Below are 24,210 nucleotides of genomic sequence, written 5' to 3' on the forward strand. Positions count from 1 at the left end.
ACCCGTTTAGGTCACCCCGTTCACTTCTTCTTGTTGGGGAACTTGGGGGCGCCAATGTCGCTGCCGCGCAGCTTGACGTTGAGCACACGCTCCATGGCGCCGAGCACCTTCTGGTCGGGGGCGGCGGTGCCTCGCTCAAAGTCGGCGACGATGGACTGGGTGGTGTTGCAGCGGGTGGCGAGGTCCTTCTGTGTCATCTTGGGCTCAATCTGCTGTCGGGTCTTGGAGATGACGTCGCCGACGGTCTTGCCAATGGTGTTGGGCTTGATGATGTCGTCGGAACGGTCGACCTTGGTCATGCGCTGGCCCTCAGGTGCGGAGCCCTGTGGATGATTGTTAATGAGTGTCGTGGCTATCGAGGTAGGATGTACGTACGGCGTTGGCAGAAGCGTACTTCTTCTCAGTGGTGAGGCCACCAGCTCGCTGAGCGGCGTTGAGAGCAGCCTTGCCTCGAACAACGGTCTCTCGCTGACCGGCACCGGGGCCACGGGCACGGGAGCCGATCTTGGTGGTGGAATCCCAATCCTCAGACATCTTTGCTGTAGTTGTTTGTAGTGGGGGTAGTTTGAAAAGGGATCGAGGTTGACGAGATCAAGTCGAGGAAGAGCTGAGTGAATTGTTTGTTGTTTGAGCACGAGGGAAGTGAGGTTCGGCGACAAGAATTTATGGAGAAGGTGATGGAATGGATGGAGGGGACTGACTCAATCGGCGGGACAGCCTGAAAGGGATGGCGGGGGGCTCTGCTGCACCGTGCGTGGGTGGCCTCTCCTTGCGCCTCTTTGTCCCCGGCGGTAAGGCTCACTGCGCAGCACAGCACAGCACAGCACGGCAGAGCACAGCGCAGTACCCGGCGCCTCCTGCTCCAATTTTTCACCGCGCACCGCCACCCGGTGGCTCGCGTCTCCCCCGTAGAAGGTGCTAGAGCTCCCGGCTGGACCAGCGTCGAGTCCGTCCCTTGCCTCCCGCTGGGCACCAACGGGAGAGGCAAGGATTGCTTTGCTTTGTTTGCTTTGCTGGGGACGGGTCGGACACGCCTAGCCCGGTTCTCCGGCTGACATAAGACTCCCTTCCCCTTACAGTCTCGGCGTGACTGGCCAAGCGATGACGACAAAGCGGGAACCCTGAGAAAGTGATGCGTTCATCGCACTCCAATTCCTATCGCGAATTGGATGACTAAGGTGAATTCTCGCCGTTGCTCTCCCGCTGCAAGTCAATGTTCAGTATGTACCGCAGCTACCTTGATGGACAAGTTTAGGACGGACCGACGTAGCATTGGTTATTGTAAAGCTCGACGACTCTAGATACTGGGTTTCCCCTCTCCTCTTCCTCCTCAGCTCTCACCTACCTAACGTAGCTGAGAGTCTTGTTCAGCCATCGTCAAACAGCAATGCGCATACCTTGAGCATCAACCCTGTCGTCTCATGGACGGTCTGTCCGAGGACTCGCCGCTTCTGCCGGTGGTCCTCACTGGAGACCTTCTTGATCGTCTCCTGGAGCATTGGTCGTCGTCTTCAGTGGCGGCCTTTGCAGTCTCGGCGTATTTCACCTTTGTTGGAAATGCAGTTGATCTATCGTTGGTGTTGGCCTTTGTCGGCTGGAGCCATGCCTCTGTAATGACCTCCTTCATCAAGAGCCTAGACTTGACACAGTTCGGACTCCTCGCCGGAGTCGTCTTTCCAACCTCGGTGCTGGGGTATCGGCTTCTCGGACGCATTCTCAATGTGCAAACTGTCAAGTGGAATGGCCCTGGCCGTCCATTCCTAGTCCCAAGTCGCACAACGCATACTCGGCTGTTCCCCAAGAAGCACTCGTTTTCCTATTCGTATCTCGTCGTCGGTGTTCCTGTTGGGTACTCGGGGAACGCCAATGGCATGATATCTGCTAACGTGCCTGGCGCATCCTTGTGGTTGTCTTACATCTTGGGTCGGAGGGCCTGGTTTGATGTGAACCCAGCCGACTACCTCCAGCGAGGAGACAGGGATGGTGGGTTGCGAGGAAAGTTGGATGACTACCTCGAGAATCAGGTTTGGGAAATAGCATCTCCGTACTCAGATGAGAAGCTAATCGAAATAGAATGTTGATCCTTCACAATATCCTCATGCGTACCTTGTTACTGCTGCGCGATTCCTGGGTTATCATTTCAACCCGGTGTCGTTTTGGTTCCTCTACTCCCAGGAAAAGGTTCTGTCAGCTATTGTCCTCGAGGTGAATAATACCTTTGGCGAGAGACGCCCCTACTTGGTCATTCGAGACTTTGAGGCAGAACGACATATCCAGAGCCGCCCTGCCGACGATGAGGGCCAGGAACCCCAACGTGGTCGAGTGAAAGCTTCTTGGAAGAAAGACTTTCATGTTTCGCCCTTCAACTCCCGCAAAGGATCCTACTCGTTGCTGGCTAGCGATCCATTCGGCCCCGAAATGGAAGGTTTTCGAGGAGTCGACATCACAATCAACCTCTCATCGTCCAAAGGCCACCCGAAGCTTGTTGCAAGACTCTTTTCCGAGGGCGATGCTCTTGAGCCCAATTCAATGGGCCTTTTCCAGAAGGCCAAGTTTCTTCTCGGATGGTTTTGGGTTGGGTTCGTCACGTTTCCCAGAATTGTCAAAGAAGCTGCTGTCCTCTTCTTTAAGCGTGGCCTTCACGTCTGGTATCGTCCGGAGCCGCTCAAGGAGAGCATGGGACGCCTGGCCGACAACATTGAAAAGCAACTGGAAGATGCATTCCGCCAGTATTTGCGTCATCTCGTTCAGCAGTCACCCTCCCCCATCACTGTCAAGTACATCCCAAGTGGAGTTGTTGGAGCTGCTGAAGAGGTTTTCAGTTCTTCGTCAGTGACAGGCTCATCAGCGACTGCGGAATCTGTCGAGATCAAGGTCCTCACGCCAGTCTTTTACTCGCGCTTCGTTCATTATGCACACGATTTCGAAGCTGTCTTTAGCGAGCTGGCCGAAAGCAATACCCTTTGGGTTGATAAGCCGGAGCTTCTCCCAAAGATATTTCTGAAGAAGGCCTCACCACCGCTGCATGCGTCAACCCCTTTCGATTTCTTGTGCTTTCAGTTGATCAAAAGCCTCCGGAGTCGACCAGAAAAGATTGAGAGGCCATTGACATCGGCGGATCCGGTATCATCATCTTCGCAGGGTCTGGATATTCGAGATTTTCGCATGTCATCGATGGATGCCTTTGTTATCGGACAAGGAGACACGACACTGAAGAAGTTGTATAGAGCGGCTGTCCTTCGACTGTTTTTTGCTGACCGGATCGCCTTGGGCAATACTGACTTGCTTGGCATGATGGAACTCGGGGCAAGGGTGGGTGCGTCATGGGTTCTCGCGTCCCTCATCAACCAGGCGATCCGGAGGTTCTCATGATGGAGTGTTGCGCACAAGATACGAGATCAACAACATTCAATATCGTCAGCTGCCTTGGACAAGAAAGCAGTCGACTTGAATCAATCCCCTGGCTCTTCGAACCCGCGACTTTCCGACCTGGCGTTAAGGTGGCGGAGGAATAGAAAACAGATATCGACCAGAACCAGGGTCTCGATGCTGACCAACCGACCGGCACCCTTTATTTCTTGATGACGAGCTCCCTTGATGCACAGCTTTTTGGAATTGGCGTTGATGTGGGTAAGGATTCGGAATATCACAAATCAGCCTGAATCGAGAGGTTCATGCGAGTCAGCCAATCAGTAACACGGACAGCCCTGGTCGATGAGCTCTCCACTGCCCCGCGACTTGCATCATGGCTTCTGATCAAGCAAACAGATGGAGTTGGTGGAGAGTTTTCTTTGCAGCGTTGTATGAGGAACGAAACTCTTGGATATCAAAGGATTACTCCCCTTGGACCGATATGACATACAATGGACGGAGCCGCCGCCTGGCCAATTCCAAATTTCCCCAATTCCAAATCTTTTTCGTCCCGTGCCCCGCTTTGTCCGTCAATCAATCTGCAGGCTCTCGCGATTAGAGGAATGACAAATTCCTCAGTCACACAGTGGTTTGTTCCTTTACGCTGAGCTTACTGCAGGGGGGAGGGTTTTCTGCTGCATATGGGCGTTGGATGAGCTAACCGTGACGCTGTCCCGATGGCCCGAATAGCTGGGATGGGCTGGCTGACTACTGAATTAGCAACAGTATCTGTAATACCATCCGTCAAATCACGAAATGAAGCTTTAACCTCGAACGTGGACATGGGCCATGCTCGTTTGCCAGCTCGGAGCCATTGCCCATCCTGTTGCTTTGAGACCTGCAGCTCCCCGTCCCGCCGTCCACGCCGTCTCACCCAATCGTCGATAGCTTGACGCTGCTCGCTCGAGGGATCTGATCTTCCTCAACGTCATCCAATCGCAGCCCCACCAACGCCGAGCTCTCACCCCAACTCATAGGTACTGTGCTGCACTGCGCCGTCACCCTCAGGTCTCACCTTGGGTACCAGCGAGAGAAGAGGGTCGGTACTTGGCTTTTACCCCGCCGTGGCCCCTCTCGAAGCTGTTGGAGCTATAAACTCTGCTCTTCCCGCTCTCTTTGGACTTCAGTTTCTACCTCCATTGCTCAAGCATCCGATTTATTTGATCTGTGACATATTCCACAGCTTCTTTATCTTATATACATCAACCACCGACCTCCTCAACAATCATCATGCCTCTTGCCGGACACTGCCTCTGCAAGGCCGTCACCTACACGGTCGACATGGACGAGCCTCTCCTCGTTGGCTACGACCACTGTGACGACTGCCAGCGCCAGAGCGGTTCCACTTACTGTATGATTCCTCTGGACATTGCCCCTCTGTGCGAATCCTGACCAAACTGACACCAATTCTCAGCCCTGGTTGCCGTCGTCAAGAAGGACAAGCTCACCATCAACGGCCCCGTCAAGACCTACTCCGGCAGCAAGGGATCCTCTGGCAAGATCGTCCACCGCCTCTTCTGCTCCGAGTGCGGTTCTCCCATCGCCCATGACCCCGATGCCGCCCCCGAGATCATTGCCCTCAAGGCCGGCACCTTTGAGTCTGAGCTGAAGCAGAAGCTCAAGCCCGTATGCACTACAGGTGATGGTGCTTTGACAATGGCTAACATGAAGACAGGACACCGAGATCTGGACCGTTGGCAAGCTTCCCTTCTGCCAGGAGCACCTCGCCAAGCCCTTCACCCACATGCCCGAGTAAATATTGGTTCCTGCAGAGTGATGATGTTGATGACGGTGTTTGATGGGGTGTTATGATTGTGAATATTATTTTGGATGCAAAAACAGCTCCAAACTTAATGAGATGGTTGATGAAAGAAATAAAAAAAAGTCAATTGTACATGTTTTCATGTTCAGAGTTTTGTGACTGTCATGCCGAAATGATACCTGCTGATGGTGAACGAAACGATATAAGAATTGCTGCCAAGGACTCATTCTATGATACAAAGTCATTCTCATAAGCCATGGCTAACAGCGGAGATTCATGTCATTAAGCGTGCCGCGAGGGTATCTAGCTAAATCATCTTACCATGGTCAAAAGTTACAGTCTATGTACGGACGCTTCATATCCCATCTTCATTGTCCAGTTCTCCATCCAAAAGGACTGTCTTCATTCAAGGGTGCTTTACACGAGGGCAAAGCACACAAAGGCCGCTGCAAGACCTGCCAGCATCATGGCCGGCTTCTCACGAACACTCACATCTGCCTTGGGAAACTCCTTCTGCACGCTTCCAGTCTGGCTCGCCTGCACAGTGAAGCAGCTCGCTGTGCCGCAGTCGTATCCAGTCGGGCAGCATCCTGCTACGGGGCCGGCGCTCGCACCGCAGAGGAACCAGCCATCTGCGCAGGTCGACGTGGGTCCCGGAGCCGGGGGCGCATCGGTCGCGAGGATCACAACAGTTACGCCGTCCGAAACGATGGTTGTCGACGGGGCCGGGCAGTCGTGCACATCGCAGTCTCGGTCGGTGCGACAGCAGCCTCCGCCGTGGGTGGCGAGACAGCCGTAGAAGCCAGTTGGACAGCCTGTCTGAGTGTCGTCGCTCTTTGAGGTGTCGGTGACGGTTGTGCCTGTTGGACGGTAGGGCGGGGCGCCGGTGATGGAGCCCGTGGCTGTTGTTCTGCTCCGGGACGTGGTCGTGGTCTCTTCTTCAGACTCGGTCGTTTCTTCGGCTTCAGTTGTTGTCTCTTCTTCTGACGCTGTTACGACTTCGGTGGTTGTTTGTGTGGTGGGCTCTGCCGAGGGCCTCTCAGTCACAGTCAAGGTGACGACGACGGTAGAAGGATTGCCTTCGATGATGGTTGTCCGAGTAGTCGTTATCGTTATCGGCGAGTTCGTTTGGGTAGAGCTCTGGACGGCGGTACTCGTTCGTGTTGCAGAAGCACTGGGGACGCCTAAACTTCAAGTCAGTACTCGCAAGCAGAATGAGTCGACGGTTCACTTACATCCAAGCCCCTCACAAACATAACCTGGGATACAGCATCCACCGCCCAGCTCCTCTGAACAACTCGTAGCCCCAGAAGGACAAGCGCCAACTCCTCCGCCGCAAGAAGCCCCGTTGGGACAGCATGCTACACCTCCCGCCACCGCATCCCCCACGTCGACACAGTATGTCCCCTCCTGACAGCATTTGACCTCGGAGGCAATGTCGGAGCAACTGTTCATGCCCTCTGGACAAGACGACCTCCTCTGCAGCAAAGCCAGGACCTCTGCTGCCCGGCGCAGAACGCCATCCCGTGCCTCATCGCGGTGAGGCGCAAACGCCGGCCGGAAGCGCCGCTCGGTGCCGTTGAGCGCCAGGAACTCGTCGTCCTGCTCATCCAGGAATGACACCGCGGCGGCGGCTGCTTCTCGTGGGGAGAGGATGTGCAGCGGCGCAAATGCGAGGTGCTCGCGGAGGATCTTGTGGTTAGAGTTTGGCGGGAGCTTCTTCAAGGCTGTGGGCGCGGCGGGTTCGGCTGAAGCTTGGGAGAGGAGCACGATTAGAGAGGCCGGGAGAGCGAGCAAGGCTGATACGGATCGCATCGTGGTAGATTAAGATGCCGACTCTCAAAGCTGTTTGTATCTCCAAGCCGGAGGAGCTCTCTTTAGCTGCTGTGATCGTGGGGGGGACTTGTTGGCTGCTGAATACGGGGCTAGGATGTATGCTCTTACACCACCGTGGATACAGCCCTGGACCGCGTCAGCCCGAGGATAAATGAATGTGAGGGAAGCAAGCACAGCTCCTTTTCTATAAATACAGATACGAGATGGGGGACAAATCATGCGAGAGAGAGTACGTCAGGCTGCTGCTGATGTGGCATGGCTGCTCGGGCTCCCGCTATGGCTATGGCTCTTCTCGCTTTGGTAGGTAAACAATCCGGTGGCTGGGAGACGGGTAAGGGAAGGGATGCGGTGAGGCCACAAGATGGGGGTACCTATGGAATTGAGGCGATCAAGGCTCTAATAGTTAATGAGAACTTGAAATTCGACTCAACATTAAAAAAAGAAAAATCACAATTCGAGTCATGAGTCCGTTTAATGTGACGGTTGTTGATGCAGAGCCGTTTGCAAGGTAAGAATTCTGACGGCGCGACGTCATGCAGGTCCCGGCCCAAACAGGCAAGTTTCCAGAACCACCATCTACATCAACGACAAGACACTCCATAGACGCTATGCTGTGCACGCTTATAGATCTATTTTCTTTAATCGTATTATACATCGTAATCATACATGGATGACATGCCTCCCGTATATCCAAGCGCCGCCCAGATGCTTTTCTGATCGTAGTAGTAGTCGTACATGAGTGTAGGTGAGTCGTCGTGAAGTGTTGTTACATGAAATGGTTGGTAGCCTAGAACATCATCTCGACATTCTCAGCCTTTGTTTCCTCGGGTTTCTTCTCCCCCGGCTTCTTCTCCTCGGGCTTTTCTTCCTCGGACTTTTTCTCCTCAGTCGTCTCCTCCTTGGGCTTGTCCGCCTTTTCCAGTTCAGCCTCTTCCGCCTTGTTTTCCTCACCGCCCTCGCTGCTGGGCAACACCCCCTGGTTTTCAGCCTCGACAGGCTTCTCCTCTGCTTTGGCCAGAACTTGAGGCTCGGGAGTCACGACCGGCGCCTCAATCTGCACAGGCTTGGCTTCAACCAGAGGCTCCTTGACGAATGAGTGGCACAAGAGTCCAGCAGCAACGCTAACGTTCAAGCTGTCAATGCAGCTGCCCTGCACAAATCGAGGCACCGACAACTCGTAGTCGGCTGCTACCTTGAGTGGCTTCGGCAACCCGTGTCCCTCGTTGCCAAGGACAAGAAGACAAGGATGCTCGTTAAGCGGGCTGTTGGCCTCGATAACATCCGTCGAGATGAACTTGTCTCCATGCTTGCGGACCAATTTCCGGTCGGGAGGCGCCACGGCAGCAAACGTCTTCCAGCCGGCTTTGCTAGAGTCCTCGATGAACCTGAGCGGGTCATCTACTGTGAACAACGAGATCTCCTCTACTGCGCCAGCTGCAGACTTGAGAGCCACGGGCGTCAATGTGGAAGATCCTCGGTTGGTGATACCGACTGCATCGATACCAAGGTAACTAGCCGTTCGGATGATACCTCCCAGGTTGCCAGGATCCATGATTTCGTTGAGCAAAAGCACAAAGGGCTTAGGCATGACGTCGTTGGCTCGTCGGAAGAAGCTTTCAGTGCCGTTGATGGCCTCTTCTTCCTTGGTCTGGAAGTCAAGTTCCACATGGAAGCCTAGGCGAGCTGGAGTCTCCTCAAGCTTCCCCAGTGACCGGATGGGCAGCTGGGGCAACGGGGAAGCCTCAAGCACAAAGCCATTGTGAGGTCGTCCCATGCTCATCTTGTCCATCAGACGCTGCTCCTCGGTGGGCACGATGGTAATGGGAACGCCCTGCTTCTCGGCAAGTCGGGACAGAAACGTATTGTCCTTGTTGTCCCTGCGGTTCTCGCCGCCGTAAATGTACAGATTGTACAGCTTCCGCCTGCCCTGTTCGAGAGCTGCCTTCACCACCGACCTGCCATAGAGGAATTGAGAGGCAGCGGTGGTATACTTGATTGTCATAGGCATCATCTCCTTCTTGCGTCCGCGCTTTGGAGCTGATCCTTCGGCAGAGTCACCCTCCTGATCATTCCATCGATCAGTCCGGCCTCTGTCTTGGCGTGAGTGAGTGTCCCGATCCGATCGATCAAACCGTCTCTCGGATCGTGCAGCGTCATAACCTGGCCGGGAATCGCGGTCTGATCGATCAAACCGTCTTTCGGACCTTGAAGCATCCTGAAATGATCGAGAGTCGTTATCTGATCGATCAGACCGTCTCTCGAACCGTGGAGAATCCTGATCTTGCCAACCGTTGGGATCTTGAAAGTCAAATTGCCGTCGTTCATTGCGGGTTTCGCGGAATGATCGCGGCTGGACGAACTGCTTGATGGGCAATTCGGCGGCCACATCCTTGAGATCTCCATACTTCATTCGGTGCACAAAACTCTTTTGGCCAAACTCGTTTTCTGGATCTGCGAATCGCCTTCTCCGGGTGCGGCGGCCGGTCTCCTCGTCGCCTGCCTCTTCTTTTGCCTTCTTCTCTTCCTCCTTCTTTCGTAGCTTCTTCCTTAGCTTTTGCTCCTGGCGCCAAGACCTGGTGCCACCACTGTCCTGGGCTCTCGTATTGAACTTATCCATGAACTCATCCCGACGGGTTGGGGTATCGCGATGAATTGGAGGGGCCGCTGATCTTCGTCGAGCTCTTCTATCAAATGTTCCATGATCGCGCGATTCGGTCGAGTCCCTCGTAGGACGGCGAGATTCTCCAAACTGGGCTTTCTCCGAGTTGCGCATACCCCGATGGATAGCGGAAAGACTCTTTGCGCGGACCAAGATTCGAGAAGGGTATGGCTGAGGTGTAAAAAGGCCAGCAAGAGGCCGACGAAGGGCAGCTGCCCTCAATTGTACCGGATGAAACATGGCATAACGTGAGCCTGGCTATCAGACAGAGACTCTTTTGATGTGTGTTGATGGTTGTAGTTGAAGATCCCCTCTGATAGAAATTCCACCCATGTTCGCAAGGAACTTTTTCTGCCGGGCCGTTGCAGGGGTATTGCGGGCGGTGAAGCCCACATCTAGCCTCTGATTGGTCGATATTTTCGAGATTCACTTTAGCGCATCCGGGCTCGGTTCGTGTTAATGAGATTGGAGACAACGCGTTGGGCTACGACATCGCGTTTACCAAAGTAAACGAAAAACGACTAATAATCTTGCACTTCGCAACACGGCCTGATGATGATTTCTAGGCCTGGCTAGATATGCCTTCATGTCTGTTTTATTCTCCTTACAGTTTGTAATCATAGATCCCGGCCCCTGCCTTTCTCCAACTCCTCGCGAAACGAGGGTCCTCATATACCCCACGTCCCCTCGACAACGACTCGACTCGACCGAATGCGCTGCCAGCAATGGACACCGATGATGTCTTCTACGAGCCCCCCGAGGGCTTCAGCACTGGAGGCGATCAGGATAACGAAATCGAGAGATCATTACAACGTCTCCTAGCAGATCTCAACGACGATGGAGACCCGAACTCGAACCCCAAGACGAATGATGCGTCTGCTCCCGACCCAGAGCCGGCCCTAGACTCAGTGCCTACGGCTGAACAGGAGGAGCACGAACAACAAACTCTTGACGCGGCCAGCGAGTCACAAGTCCCCATTCCCAATATAGGTTACACAATTCAGGTTGCGATCCCTGAGATGCCGCTGGAGAAGCGCATGGAATACTCAGTGGTCCGGAGCGATATTGTCGAGTTCGTTTTCGGAGAGCTTCCACTCAAGCGCGTCCAGGCCAGCTATAAAGTCGAGTTCACAGATGGGAGACAAGAGTCGGTAGGTGAATATTCTTCATTCAAACAAGGGGTTGCGCAATGCGATTGCTCATGAGTCTATCCTTGCACTCACTCTCTTTGCGCGTGGCGGCTGGCCTACTTTGGCTCGAAGCAGCGCCGCAGCATGCAAGCGGATTCCTCTGCACAATATCAATAGCCCGCCTATTGTTCAATATTGTCCTTATTCACTGTTGCTGTTATAAACCTCTTCTCCTCTTTTTCGCAGCCCCGCACATTCTCCTCTCTCATCGCATTTCTCTCAACCCTCTCCCCTATCTACTCCTCTCCTTCATCCCTCCGCTTTCGCGCGCTCACTTCAGTTCAAATCGCTAACACAAGCTTGAGATACCTTTTACTGAACTCGTCGCTCTGGAGAACGGAAGAGCTGCCTTTGCTCGCTTTAACCAAGGACCTGGGCCTCTTGAGACCGACTCCATGGCTGGCTTACGGAAGCGAAAGCGCGAGCTCGAGGATGAGCGGGATTCTGACTCCGAGTCAGTTGCCTCTGATCCCATGGACATCGACGGCGACGAAGAGGAAGAAGAGGAAGAGGAAGACCAAGAGCCCATTCGTCACAGAAGTGCACACAGTCAACCAGTTCGACGTCTTCGCTCCCGGGAAACGACACAGCAGATCTCTCGAAGCCCCTCCGTTCAGGTCACTAATGATGATCTGGATGACCTCCGAGAAGAACCCCCACTCCCTACCAGGTTGCTTCGAACGCGACAACCGAGACAGATAACCCTGACTAGCATGACCTTTAAGAACGGCGATGGTAGTCTGGATCAGGATGAATTGCTTCAAGACCTACCCCCAGAGGAGGAGGAAGAGGGTGATGATGATTTTATGCCCATCATTGTCTCAGACGTCTTGCCCAAGAAAGGACGCCCTAACAAGGCACGCCAACGACCCAAACGCCTCCTAAGCGCACGGCACAAAGCATCACGCGCCACGACACGTCACAAATCCCATGACTCTGACATCGAATTCGAAGCCCCTCGACGTTCTTCAAGAGCCACCCGAACCACCGTCAACATGCAAGACGATGCCTTGATGGACGAGGATTCATTTTACGTCGTCGATGAGAAGACTCCAGGTCCGGCAAAGGTTATTTCAGTAAAGGAGGTCTTCCAACCGCTGCCTTCGGACTCAGCATTCGTTACAATGCACATAGATAAGTGCCATACATGCGGTGGCTCGCGGAACAGGGGACAGATGGTTTACTGTCAAGGCTGCACCTTGTCGTACCATAAGAACTGTCTCTCGTTTCGCAGCGGACGCGAACACCAGGTCACCAAAGTTGGGGTGGACGACTTTGTGTTGCAGTGCAGGTACTGCATTGGCATCCCTATCAAGAAGGATGAAAATGCTCCCAAGCACAGCATGTGTCAGGGCTGCAAGCGTGACGGCCGTGCCTGCGCAGCCTTTTCCGAGAAGAAGACGTCTCGCCAGGAGGAGAAGATGCGGGAACAAAACTACGGTGTTGACCCTATCTTCAAAGTTGCCCCTGACCTCCTGAACAACGAAGAGATTGTGCTTTTCCGATGTGTTTCGTGCCATCGAGGTTGGCATGTTGAGCATTTGCCGGGCCTTAGGGAGGACTCGATTGGTACAGATCTCAAATCGGAGCGACTTAAGGACCATTCTATCGACTGGCAATGCCACGAGTGCGGGACCGCCAAGCACAAGATTCACCGTCTGGTGGCATGGCGACCTGTGGAAAGGGATCTCGCCAAGCAGGTTCCTCGACCGACATGGCATGATGTCAAGGAAGACGACAAGGAGTATCTCGTCAAGTGGGACACACGATCCTATAGTCACTGCACATGGAAGCCAGGTGCCTGGGTACATGGTGTGGCTGCTGCTACGATGCGCTCTGCCTTTGGGAAACGAGATGCCGAGCAAGATCTCCTCAAACTCGACGAAAACGATGCAGTTTCAGACGAGTTCATCATGCCCGACATTATCCTCAACGTAAAGATGCACTCTTCAATCCCCAGACCCAAGACGCGAGAGGATGAGCTTGCCAACATGAACAACGTGAGCAAGATCTTCGTCAAGTTCCAAGGCCTTGGCTATGACGATGTCGTCTGGGACACACCACCAACAGAGGACATGGGCGATATCTACGCCGCCTTTGTGGAGGCATACTACGAATACGTCGAGGGCAAGTACTTCAAGTACGAGTCACAGCAAAAGATCAGGGAACGTGTCAAGGCGTACAAGTCCGAACCTTTCGAGGAGATCAATGAGCAGCCTGCTGGCCTTAAGCGAGGCAAGCTCATGGGTTACCAGCTTGAGGGAGTGAATTGGCTGCTGGGCAATTATCACAATGGACGCAGCGTTGTTTTGGCTGATGAAATGGGTCTCGGCAAGACTGTCCAGGTCGTTGGCCTGGTCACTTCACTGATCCAGGATAGTCCAAGGGTAAGTCATATCCGCCCCTGTCAAGCCGTGGCGACAGTGTCATTAACATCATGATAGTGCTGGCCCTTCCTCATCGTCGTTCCCAATGCCACATGTCCCAACTGGCGCCGAGAGTTCAAGCAATGGGCCCCGGAGCTACGAGTTGTGGCGTACCACGGCGGAAAAGAGCCGCAAGCCCTCGCTCACAAGTATGAGCTGTTTCCAAACCAATCTGCGGACATGAAGGCCCACGTTGTCATCATGTCTTACGACTCGGCTCAAGACCCCGCGACTAAATCCATCTTCAAGTCGATCAACTGGGCAGGACTCGTCGTTGACGAGGGTCAGCGACTGAAGAATGACGAGAACATATTGTACGGTGCTCTTCGTTCTATGAAGATCCCCTTTCGACTTCTCCTCACAGGCACTCCGCTCCAAAACAACAAGAGGGAACTGTTCAACCTACTTCAGTTCATCGACGAAAAGAAGAATGCCGAAGAGTTGGATGCGGAATATGCGGTCCTCGACAAAGAAACGCTACCACAGTTGCACAACGAAATCCGCCCCTACTTCCTCCGCCGCACCAAGGCAGGGGTGCTCAAGTTCTTGCCGCCCATGTCCCAAATCATTCTACCTGTCACGATGACGGTGATTCAGGAGAAACTCTCCAAGAGTATCATGGCCAAAAACCCAGAGCTCATCAAGGCCATGTTTTCCAATAGCAAGATGAACAAGAAGGAACGTGGAAGTCTCAACAACATCTTGATGCAACTACGAAAGTGTCTTTGCCATCCTTTCATGTATTCCGAGGCTATCGAGGAGAGACATCACGACCATACGGTGCTTCAGCGCAACTTGATTGAGGCATCAGCCAAGCTACTGTTGCTGCAGGTCATGCTTCCAAAGCTACAGGAGAAGGGTCACCGCGTGCTCATCTTCAGTCAGTTCCTACAGCAGCTGGACATTATTGAGGATTTCCTCGGTGGTCTCGGCTACGACTACCGTCGTCTCGATGGTAGCATTGGCAGTTTGGAGAAGCAGCGACGTATCGATGCGTTCAACGCCCCTGGCTCGCCCATCTTTGCATTCCTGCTCTCAACAAGAGCTGGAGGTGTGGGAATTAACCTTGCAACTGCAGACACAGTCATCATCCTCGACCCCGACTTCAACCCGCACCAAGACATCCAGGCTCTATCTCGTGCACATCGAATTGGACAGAAGAAGAAGGTGCTCTGCTTCCAGCTGATGACAGTAGACTCTGTGGAAGAACGGATCATGCAGATCGGCAAGAAGAAGATGGCTCTTGATCATGCCCTGATCGAAAGCATGGACGATGATGAACTCGCCGGAGATGATTTAGAATCGATCCTCAAGCATGGTGCCCAGGCACTGTTCAGCGACAACTACGAGAAGAAGTCTATCCATTATGATTCTGCTGCGGTTGACGAGCTGCTGAACCGAACGCACATGGACGAAGTCGACGAGGACGAAGATGCTGCCTTTTCCTACGCAAAGGTATGGTCTAACGAAAAGTCGGGATTTGAAGCAGGTCTCGCAACCGAAGAGACGAATGAGCCAGAGGCCCTGAACTCGAGTGTGTGGGATCGTATTCTGGCTCAGCGAGAGGCCGAAGCAAAACAGCAAGCAGCTGCGAATCGCGAGGTCCTTGGACGAGGCGGCAGACGTCGACAGGTGAGTCGAAGCAGATATGATGGGAGTGTCGTCAGCTAACCAATCGTTCAGGCTATCAACTACAAGACAAATGCAATAGACACGGTACCCATTCTCGGTGATCTCGAACCCGAATCGTCAGACTCGTCTGATGACTTTGCCGGCGGAGACTCTGGAGAAGAGTCTGATGAGGAGGATGGCACATCGGCCAAAGGTAAACGCCAAAAGAACTCTCCCAGTCAACTAGAAACCCCAGCCACGACACCTGTCAAGAAGACATTTCCAAGCAGCAGCATTAACAAGAAGAACGCACAGACGCCGAAGACGGGCCGATCAATCTCCAAACCTCCAACCCCCACAACTCAAAGACGCAGCAAGCCCTCGCCGAAATCCACCAAGCTCAACGGCGGCAGCAGCAAGTCGGCCGGAAGTCCCGTCAAGAAACGCCAAACGCCGTCAAGCACCAAGTCTCAAAAGCCGAGTTGCCGAAAGGAGGCAGCAAGCAGCAACAAAGCAACGGGCAAAAAGGCACGTCCGGCGGCCAAATGAGCCATCAACGCATGCCAAACCCATACCCACGTCCTGTGATTGGGGTTGGGGAGAACGGGCAGCTCCCTATTCACCTCTCACGATACATCAAAGGCAACTATCTTGGTCCGGGAAGCCCTGTAGAGGCAGTGCCAGTGCCAGTGCCAGTGCCAGTGCCAGTGGCACCGCAGCATGTTGTTCCCACGCAGCCCGTCAGCCGTCCTCCAATAGCTGCCTACAGCACCGTCCGCCTAGGGTCAGAAGCCGAGGTGAGGATGGCAATTGATTGGTTGCAGCGCTCATACTCGACATCAGACATGGAGGCAAAGCAGCAAAAGGCTGTGCTGCTCAGCCAGCTAAGAACAATTAGCAATGACACGCGCAAGCAGGCGTAGTGTGGTATTTTCTGGAGGAGAGGGGAAGCTTTGTTCCTTGTGTCACCTGCCAGGGGACATTTGCCACATGGATGCCATGGAATAGGGGAGGGAGGGGGACGTACAGTCATACGGGCGATTGCTTACCTACTAAAGATTTTTGTTTGTTTGATATGGATCTTGGGGCTACATGACAACGTGGGCGAACAGGCGAGGAGGGAGGGAGATGATGGTGGCAGGCAATCAATTAACCAATCAACCGAGCAAGCAAGCAAGCATATATTGGAGTTGGGGTCATTCGCCGCGATGAGATACATCAGGCCAGACAAAAACGATGACGGATGGATAGACAGGCCAGCTCAGGTTAACTACTCAGGTAGCATTAACGGCCATTGAATCAAAGAAAACATGACATTGCAGCAGACAGCGAGCCGTGCCAGTGTTGGTCACGGTTTTCTGAGTGTTTCATGACTTGGCCAATAGAGCAACACAAACGCCAGCCTGCATGCAGCCGTTGAAATCGTGCACTTACACACCCCTAGTCACAGCAAACGCTCACGATGAAGCGCAAATATTGAGATTCTGACCGTGGATAAATAGGCTGGACAAATCGTGCTGAAGCATAAATTTTGATACATCATCTTTGGTTCTGGCTGACAAAAGCTAGCTTTTGTAGACTTCTTGTTCTTATTCTCGTCATTGTGCACTTCTCTGCAGCTGTCGACAGCTGTCTCCCCCTGCCGACGCCCTCTCTTGTCCTCGTCCCCGTTTGTCACCCCCCGAAATCCCCATCTCGAAGTCATCTCCCGTCATCGTCAGTCGGCTACCCGTGTCTTATCTTGCCAGCCGTTGGTCGCCAAGGGGGTCACGGAGTCGTCCTTGTTGTTTCTATAGGTCAACTCAACCAACCCATCAATTTTCGTTTGCAGAGACTCCCCGACTTCGGCTCGCTGCTGCTTCTTCCCGTCGAAGTAGGATGGGCCGTCACCGCCAGGGAGTCGCCTCCCCGACCGCCGTCTCCAGAGGCTCAAGCTTGTCTTCTTCGTCCTTGACTCCCGTCGAAGACAACAAACTCAGCTTTGTCAACAACATCCCCTCCAACCGCGTTAGACCTTATCCACAGTTCCCAGTTTCTGCTAAGCAAGGCAGTTCTTCTTTTGATACTCAGGAGCTCCCCATTAAACACGCAGTCATGGATCTTCCTCCCTCTGGACCTCAGAGCAGCTCTTACGTTGCCTCCAACGGAAATCATCACAACGCCTACTATGGGAACTGGCCTGAGAGATCCCAGATGTACCAGGCGTTGGCTCCTCGAAGCATGGCTTCGGCCAACTGGCGAGGTCCTCGTCCATCTATCGACTCCATTACTACCTGCGTCAACAACTACTCGCTAGCGGGCCCCAACACCTCCCCAGGTGCCTCCAACAACGACGCCCCTGTCAGCATCTCGGACTGCCTTAATGGATACGCCTACTGCGTGCAGCGTCCTGACGGCAAATACACCAGACTCGTCCCCGCCGACATGCTTCCGGCCCTCAACGAGGTTCCCGCCAAGCAAGCCAGCGCTCAAGGCATGGTCCTCCTGCCGGACCTCCACATGCAGCCACCGCAGGGAGTGGCCAAGATGAACCAGCCCATGACTGTCAAGGTACGTGAGCGTCGAACAGCACATCCAACGCCGGCCAGAAGCTGAGTGTGTAGCCTCCACCTGCCCCAGCTCCTGACCCCCTTCAGGTAACCAACCTCTTACCACTACCTCCTCTCACACAAGTTGATTACTGGCCAAGTAAACTAACCATGGCCCCAGAATCGTATTGATCGCATTGTCGCCACTTCGCCTGCTCAGCAACGAAGAACCAAGATCTACTGCGACAAGTGGATTCACGACGGTACCTGCGCCTTTACCCAGCAGGGCTGCAAGTACAAGCACGAGATGCCCTTTGACAAGGCGACTCAGCAGTCTCTCGGCCTCTTCCATGGGTTCCCCAAGTGGTGGAAGGACCTCCAGGAGGACCTCCAGAAGCGCCACAACAAGGAGAACCCTGCTCGCCGTCCGCAGTCGGTTCTACAGCAGGACTGGCGAGGGGAGAGTAACGAGGACACGCCCAGCCCAGCTACGGCCCAGGCCCCCATCGGAGCCGAGCGACAGATTAAGGCCATCAGGGGCCGTCGTCACTCTCCCCCTACCAATGAGAAGCCAAACTGGGTGCCTATTGAACCTCAGAGACCCGGCCCTGAGGGGGACTGGGTCATCACTCCATCGGCTCTCAAGGCGTGGGCTCACGGCAGAGACAACTCCTCTCCCCGCTCTTCTGCGGGCTCGGTTGAAAACAACTTCATCCACTAGTTACTGGATGGATGCAAGCTATACGGAAAAGGCGTCCCAGTCGACCACGGTGGGATGGAATGGCGACAGCAGATGGCAACTTTCCTGGTGACCGGCTGTTCACGTCATTTGGTTTTAAAAATCAGGGTTTTCTTTACAAGAGTCGCTCCTTTTTTTTTCCCCTCGATTCATGGTGATGGTTCACTTTCACTTTTTGTTGGTTAGATATCACTCTTTTTCTGTTTTGACAACTTTTGTCATATTAGATACACAAGCCCAGCGTCAGGACTACACAGGTCGGTACACACACGGCGGTGAAGGGGTTGGGCCCTCAGGTAACAAGAAATGATTTGCCAGAATTGTCCTTGTCTGTCTGCGTTTCAGAGCTGCTTTGTGACGGAAGCCTTTGTGTGACCAGTCACCCACCCCAAGTTACACGTGTCTTGGCTACACGCTTGTGGGAGCAGGATCGCTGTGGCACAGAGAGTCTCTTGATGCCCAAGGTCAGCATCTTGGTACAGGATGCCATGCGTAACCGTGCCCAAGCCTTGTAGGAGCAACCTAGATGCTTGGAGGAGCTTGTGCGTGGTGTAGTCTTTGGGGTGTGGATGTTAGTACTTTTGGGGGGCAATTAGACCTAGAGTTGAATCCAGAAAATAGATAGGAAAAGCCAGCCTCAGTACCTGGTACCTGGGCAACCCCAGATCTCTGGGTTGTATCGAGCACTATTAGCGAACACGCTTACTAACTACCCCCTGGCATGAGCTTAGTACCATCCAGACTCCAGTATTCTTAGCCACCAATAACTCATTTAGCAGAGATTTTTTAGTGTCAAGAGAATGGAAAAGCTCCCATGACTTTTTGTTCAAGGCGTATGGAAGTGTTGTCGACTGGATGTTCAAGACCCAAAAGTGAAGCTATCTCGGTGACCCCGCGATTTGGAGGGGCATTCTTTTCTTATCTCGGTGAACAGGGATCATGCGATAAGCGCTTTCCCACGGCTGATCTACGGCTAATCTCCCCACCGTCACCACCCCACCAACGACCAGCGGAGCTACATGCTCTCATGAGTGCTGCCTTGCATCTTCACCAACCAACAAAGCAAAGCAAAGCTCACTTTTCTCACCTTCTCATTTTCTGCACACCTGTTTTTCGCCCAAAACAAGAGCCATAATACCTATTTCGTCGCTTCCAAGAGCTTGTGGATTCCGTGACCTTAGCATGACGAGGAGGAAATAATCCAAGGCACCGAATCAGCATCCACTCCCCGACCTCCGACCAACTCCTCCTCCACCTTCCCACCACGCAAATAGACGCCCTCTTCTCAGGATGGACTCTTTGTGGGAAACCTTGACGAATTTCACGCCAGCTCAAGCTGCCGCTCATTCCAACAAGCAGCTCGACCTTGCCATCAAGGACCATGTCGTGGCTGTCAACCGGCTGGTGACGTCTCAGCGGCAGCTCATCAGTGCCAACGCCCGCCAAATTGTCGAGGTAAGAGCCCCATATTTGAGACATTCTTGCAGTATGCTGATGCAGAGCTTCAGAGGCTTGATCCTGCCACCGACTCCATCTCCTTCCTCGCCATCCTCAACCTGTCGCTAGAGCTATCGACAACTACGCCAGGCATCGACAAGACCTCCCTCCTCGACGAAACCCTTCGATTCCTACTCAATTTCAATCCTGTTCAGGTTCGATATGTTGGTTCGATGCTTCGGAGACTTCTCGAGCATGTTGCGACGGGCAGACTATTTACAGTATGTGGTCCCTTCGCCACTACCATGGCCACTGGGTACTGATCTCATGACAGCCACTTGTTTCCGTAGAAGCGATTGCTACAGCCCTGCTACGAATCGACCCAACCGGGACCATGTTCACATCTACTCACCTAACATTGGTCAAGTGTGCCTACCACTCATCATGGATTGAGCCGGCACTAAAAGTGCTTGATCGCGACATCACCTTCTACCCAGGCATGGCGGGTCAAAAGGACTCCAGACTTCTTTGCGATAGCACTCTGGCTCCCACCTCTTACATCTCCACCGAAACAGGCCTGACTGATCAGATCCGGAGCGCAACTGTGCTGGAGTACAACCTCGTGAGTGCGCTGTGCTACATTTCACGAAGGGACTGGACCAAGGCCCAACGGGCTCTGGAACGTGTCATCACACACCCTTCAAAGGACAAGGGCGTTAGCAAGATGATGGACGAGGCGTACAAAAAGTGGCTGCTCGTCAGCCTTTTGAAGGACGGAGCAGCCTCAGATGTTCCCGCATACACTCCGCTACCTGCCAAGAACGCCTATAGCGCGCTGGGGACGGCATATCGGAATGTCGCCACCCAATTCCCCACGATAAACGTCGGGCAACTAAAGATTGAGGTGGAGAGCAACCAGAAGGTATGGGAGGACGACGGCAATACGACGCTGGTGGCAGAGGTGGTGGCTGCATACCCGAAGTGGCAGATCATCAAGCTCCGCGACATTTACAAGCAAATATCCATTTCTCGACTGCGTCAAGTGACGCTTAGCGCCGAGACGGGCGATGTCCTCAAGGATGATGAGGAGGCAACACAGCTCGTGCGCAACATGATCGAGACGGGGCTGCTGAATGGCGAGCTCCAGCTCGGCAGCAGCGGTGATGATAGCTACCTCCTCTTCCACGAGGACAGCGAGTCTATGACGGAGGCGGCATTTGCACAAGAGATCGCCCAGAGACATCACAACATCGAGAGCCTTGGCAAGCAGTACAAGACGACAAACGAACGCCTCGGCTCCAGCAGAGAGTACGTGCGGCACGTAGCCAGGGAGCAGAAGAGAGCGGATAAGGATGCTGATCCAGGGGTTGGGTTCGATTCTCAGATAGAGGATGAGGACCTCATGACGGGCATCATGGCCCATGGCTAGGACACCGCCTGGGTGCGGTCTTGACTGTGGATTGGTAGAGAAGAGGTTCCCGGCGCTCGAGGGTGTCAACAATTCCACGTAGCGATATCATTGGCGCAGAGATGCATGACAGTAGAAGAGAGGCAAGGTGAGGCCGACCTAGAGTCGCCTACCTACATATGAGTCACGGGAAATGAAGACATGGTTGATTAGGATCTCGAGGGTAATTCAATTGCTATCCAGGGACTGTTTCGCCAGTCATCCTTGTCTATAACCATCTAATTGAAGTAACAAAACGCCGCAGCCCATGCTAATGAGTATATATCCGTCCTCGCGAACACCTAACCCAGGGTACACAATCTAGAAAAAGAAGTATAACCACGACCAATTCAGAACATCCCCCTCATCTCGGCAAGTTTATAACTTCGACTTTCCCCCCTTTATCTTTGCCTTTTGCTTGGCCTCATATTCCTTCACCTCGTCCATCCATGTCAAGGTGGGATAGAATCCCAGCTCGTTATCAGGTCCGTACCTGAGCTTCTTGCTCGGCTGGATCTTGCCACACCGACCGCCAGCAAAGCAGTGGTTGAGTGTCATGGCGAACGACTTACTCTCACTGGAGCGGATGCCGTCAGTGGCGATCCAGTTGGGGTATCGTTCCATGGTCAGGGCCGCCCAGAGCTCGTAGAACAGGGCCTTGTAGGTCGTGATGGCCATCTCGGCGATGAACTTGCTGCCAACGGCGACGTCGAAGCCCTGCTGGGTGACGATCCAGTCGGCAAAGTAGAGAGTAGAGGTGCGCTTGGTCTTGCGCTCCTTGAGATCCTTGACCGTGACATCGATGAGCCCCGGGGTGTCCGGCTTGTTGGCCCAGACGTGGTGAACGGGGAAGTTGGCCTCGGTGACGAAGCCCTGAGAGCCTCCGGGGTACGACTCGTCATCCCTCCACTCACGGCGAGTGCGGATGAGAACGCCTGATGTCTTGTTGGTGACGAACTGCTCCAGGGGCCACCTGGTGAGGTCTCCGTTGTCGGGGACTTCGACACGGTGCTTGAGCCTCTTGAACTCGTGATACATGACTGCGCGGTCACCCTCGCTCATCTGTTCAACCTTGCCGTTAGGCCGGCGGACAAGAGCCTGGTTGGGGTGGATGTCCCAGATGATGAGTTCTCCTGGGTACTTTTTGTTGAACGCGTTGACCTGGTTAATCATGTCCTCGAGCGACACCCCAAGCCCGCCGTGCCACTTGCCGCCAAAGACTGAACCATGAGACTCCCAGGTTTTGTAGCCGTGCTTGCCGTAGTTGAGAAAAGGTCGAATATCAATGACCCGGACACCACCCTCGGTCAGCTGGAAGGTCAAGTCCTTGTACTGGGTGAGAGTGTTGTAGATGCTACCCATGCCAAAGAGCTCGCCCATCTTGTACATGCCGGCATGATGAGACCGGGGGATAGCGAGCTCACGGAGGGGAATATGTCCGATCTGGTCCATCTTCTCTGACATCCAGCCTGGGCCGACGTCGTCGGCGGCGATGAAGTCGCCCTCCTTTCCGGCGAGGACCCAGTGGCAGCTTGCGGGGAAGTCCCACCACTTGATCTGCTTGACCGACTTCTTTGAGCTCTTGAACGTCTCGAGGTTCTCCAGGTAACGCACTGAGATCTCTTTGGGGAGGTCGCCCTTGAAGATGTGGTCTTTTGTCTGAGGGGTCCGTCGCCTGACCTCAAAGGACATTGGCTTGGAGACGCCCTCGAGGTGGTAAACGACCTCGCCAGCGGCGTCCCAGGGAGCCATGGTCTCGACAGAACTGGTGATGCGGACAGTCTGGCCGGGTTCTATGTACTTGGGCCAGTTGGGTATCCACGAGATCATCTGGTACGAGTGTGTGTGACCCCTGCGCCAGCGGTAAGGGGTGGCGTTGATGAGGGTGACCTCGACCGGCCAGTTATCCCACTTGGTCGGGGCCCAGACGTCGACAATCTTGTCCCTCCAACCCGTCATGGCACCCCACCATCTCTTGGAGTGCTTCTTGTCCGACTTGCTGGGCTGAGCTGTGTCGTTGCTGTTTGCGGGTTTAGTAGAGGAGCCGCCGACGCCAAGACGCTGGAGCATTCCCTTGATCCAAGAGTTCTCCTTGGGCAGCGTAGTGGAGTTGTAGAGTGCAGTTTCAGGACCGAGAATGATGCTCGGGTCGTTGATGTGAGGGAGGTCAGGCTGGAGAAGATACTCAAGGCCAGGGGTGATGGCCAAAGCCGCCGAATGAGGCACATTCTCCGTGAGGGTGATGTTTACCTGTGGTGGTAGAATTGGGAGGCCATTGACAACGGAGGGGAGAGTAAGAAGCAGGGCCGTAGCCTTGGCTGCCATGGTGAAGACCATTTCGGCAAATGTGATGTGTAAGTAAAGGTGTGTGTGTGTGTCAAGAAGCTTCTGATAGCAAGCTGTTCTGTGGTTGCTCGAGAGTGAAGAGGATAAGAGCGAGTAGGGAAGATGTGAAGAAAGTCCGATATGAAGTTGCTAATAGCAAGTAAAAGTGTGTGTTCGCAAGAGCGAGAAAGAAGAGTTGAGTAGCAAGTAGCTGTGAAGCAAGGCTGATGGTGAAGATGCTGATAGCAAGCCGTTGTGAGCAGTTCTCAAGACGATCTGATGTTCTATAGAATAGTGTAAGGAAGAAGATGAAAATATAGAGAAGGGGAGAGAGGACGGTTACTTATGTTTCGAAGGACGATTAGAGTTCTCAGTCTTTTCTGTTTGTTTGTTTTCCTTTTTTTTTTCCCCTGTTGGGGTATCATCTCGATGCTTCTTCACGATGCAAGATTTTAGACAGCAAAGCATAACTGATATCGTGGCCTTGGTAGAGCAGCATGAGTCAAATTTTAGGCTAACAAGGTTGAGAAGGGGAACCAGGGGAAGAGGATAGAGATCTAAGTTTTCAATACTCACCCACTTGATCTCCAGGATGCCTCGTTGATATCTCAACTCCATATCCACGTGGTCGAAATTGCAAAACCATGTCAACCGTTTAAACCGAGATTCAGTTTCTCTTTCTCATCAGGAGGAAACAAGGAATTCTTCATGTCGCAACTTGTCCTCTTGTAGATACCCCTTATCGGGCACAATGGTGAATATGGTTTTTTTCACAACGCTGATATCAAACTCAATGCCACATCACTCAGACAACCAGGGAAATAAGGCCTCTTGCATAT

The 24,210-nt window shown here is 53.5% G+C and overlaps 9 protein-coding genes across 9 annotated transcripts; 5 read left to right on the forward strand and 4 right to left on the reverse strand.

Annotated features, from left to right (window-relative positions):
• Positions 1-20: 20 nt before the first annotated feature.
• On the reverse strand, positions 21-534 carry NCS54_00702300 (Multiprotein-bridging factor 1; the record flags this gene model as incomplete). The annotated part of the gene is made up of 2 exons (XM_053152461.1): positions 21-323; positions 376-534. The coding sequence occupies 2 exons, from the start codon at positions 532-534 to the stop codon at positions 21-23; spliced, it is 462 nt and encodes a 153-aa protein (XP_053008436.1).
• An 887-nt stretch (positions 535-1,421) lies between these two features.
• Positions 1,422-3,372, forward strand: NCS54_00702400 (Hypothetical protein; the record flags this gene model as incomplete). The annotated part of the gene is made up of 2 exons (XM_053152462.1): positions 1,422-2,024; positions 2,074-3,372. The coding sequence occupies 2 exons, from the start codon at positions 1,422-1,424 to the stop codon at positions 3,370-3,372; spliced, it is 1,902 nt and encodes a 633-aa protein (XP_053008437.1).
• Positions 3,373-4,641: 1,269 nt separating this feature from the next.
• Positions 4,642-5,167, forward strand: NCS54_00702500 (Hypothetical protein; the record flags this gene model as incomplete). Its single annotated transcript, XM_053152463.1, has 3 exons — positions 4,642-4,762; positions 4,826-5,037; positions 5,087-5,167. 3 exons carry the CDS (start codon positions 4,642-4,644, stop codon positions 5,165-5,167), a joined length of 414 nt encoding a protein of 137 aa, XP_053008438.1.
• Positions 5,168-5,590: 423 nt separating this feature from the next.
• NCS54_00702600 (Hypothetical protein) lies at positions 5,591-6,988 on the reverse strand (the record flags this gene model as incomplete). The annotated part of the gene is made up of 2 exons (XM_053152464.1): positions 5,591-6,357; positions 6,409-6,988. The coding sequence occupies 2 exons, from the start codon at positions 6,986-6,988 to the stop codon at positions 5,591-5,593; spliced, it is 1,347 nt and encodes a 448-aa protein (XP_053008439.1).
• An 808-nt stretch (positions 6,989-7,796) lies between these two features.
• Positions 7,797-9,908, reverse strand: NCS54_00702700 (SpoU-sub-bind domain-containing protein; the record flags this gene model as incomplete). Its single annotated transcript, XM_053152465.1, has 1 exon — positions 7,797-9,908. The coding sequence occupies one exon, from the start codon at positions 9,906-9,908 to the stop codon at positions 7,797-7,799; it is 2,112 nt and encodes a 703-aa protein (XP_053008440.1).
• Positions 9,909-10,393: 485 nt separating this feature from the next.
• On the forward strand, positions 10,394-15,818 carry NCS54_00702800 (Hypothetical protein; the record flags this gene model as incomplete). Its single annotated transcript, XM_053152466.1, has 5 exons — positions 10,394-10,819; positions 11,164-13,245; positions 13,303-14,916; positions 14,968-15,109; positions 15,211-15,818. 5 exons carry the CDS (start codon positions 10,394-10,396, stop codon positions 15,816-15,818), a joined length of 4,872 nt encoding a protein of 1,623 aa, XP_053008441.1.
• A 1,171-nt stretch (positions 15,819-16,989) lies between these two features.
• On the forward strand, positions 16,990-18,144 carry NCS54_00702900 (C3H1-type domain-containing protein; the record flags this gene model as incomplete). The annotated part of the gene is made up of 2 exons (XM_053152467.1): positions 16,990-17,445; positions 17,605-18,144. The coding sequence occupies 2 exons, from the start codon at positions 16,990-16,992 to the stop codon at positions 18,142-18,144; spliced, it is 996 nt and encodes a 331-aa protein (XP_053008442.1).
• A 1,308-nt stretch (positions 18,145-19,452) lies between these two features.
• On the forward strand, positions 19,453-21,028 carry NCS54_00703000 (Hypothetical protein; the record flags this gene model as incomplete). Its single annotated transcript, XM_053152468.1, has 3 exons — positions 19,453-19,617; positions 19,671-19,880; positions 19,934-21,028. 3 exons carry the CDS (start codon positions 19,453-19,455, stop codon positions 21,026-21,028), a joined length of 1,470 nt encoding a protein of 489 aa, XP_053008443.1.
• A 396-nt stretch (positions 21,029-21,424) lies between these two features.
• Positions 21,425-23,383, reverse strand: NCS54_00703100 (Hypothetical protein; the record flags this gene model as incomplete). The annotated part of the gene is made up of 1 exon (XM_053152469.1): positions 21,425-23,383. The coding sequence occupies one exon, from the start codon at positions 23,381-23,383 to the stop codon at positions 21,425-21,427; it is 1,959 nt and encodes a 652-aa protein (XP_053008444.1).
• Positions 23,384-24,210: the final 827 nt, after the last annotated feature.

Source organism: Fusarium falciforme, chromosome 5, assembly GCF_026873545.1.
Source record: "Fusarium falciforme chromosome 5, complete sequence".
NCBI lineage: Eukaryota > Fungi > Ascomycota > Sordariomycetes > Hypocreales > Nectriaceae > Fusarium > Fusarium falciforme.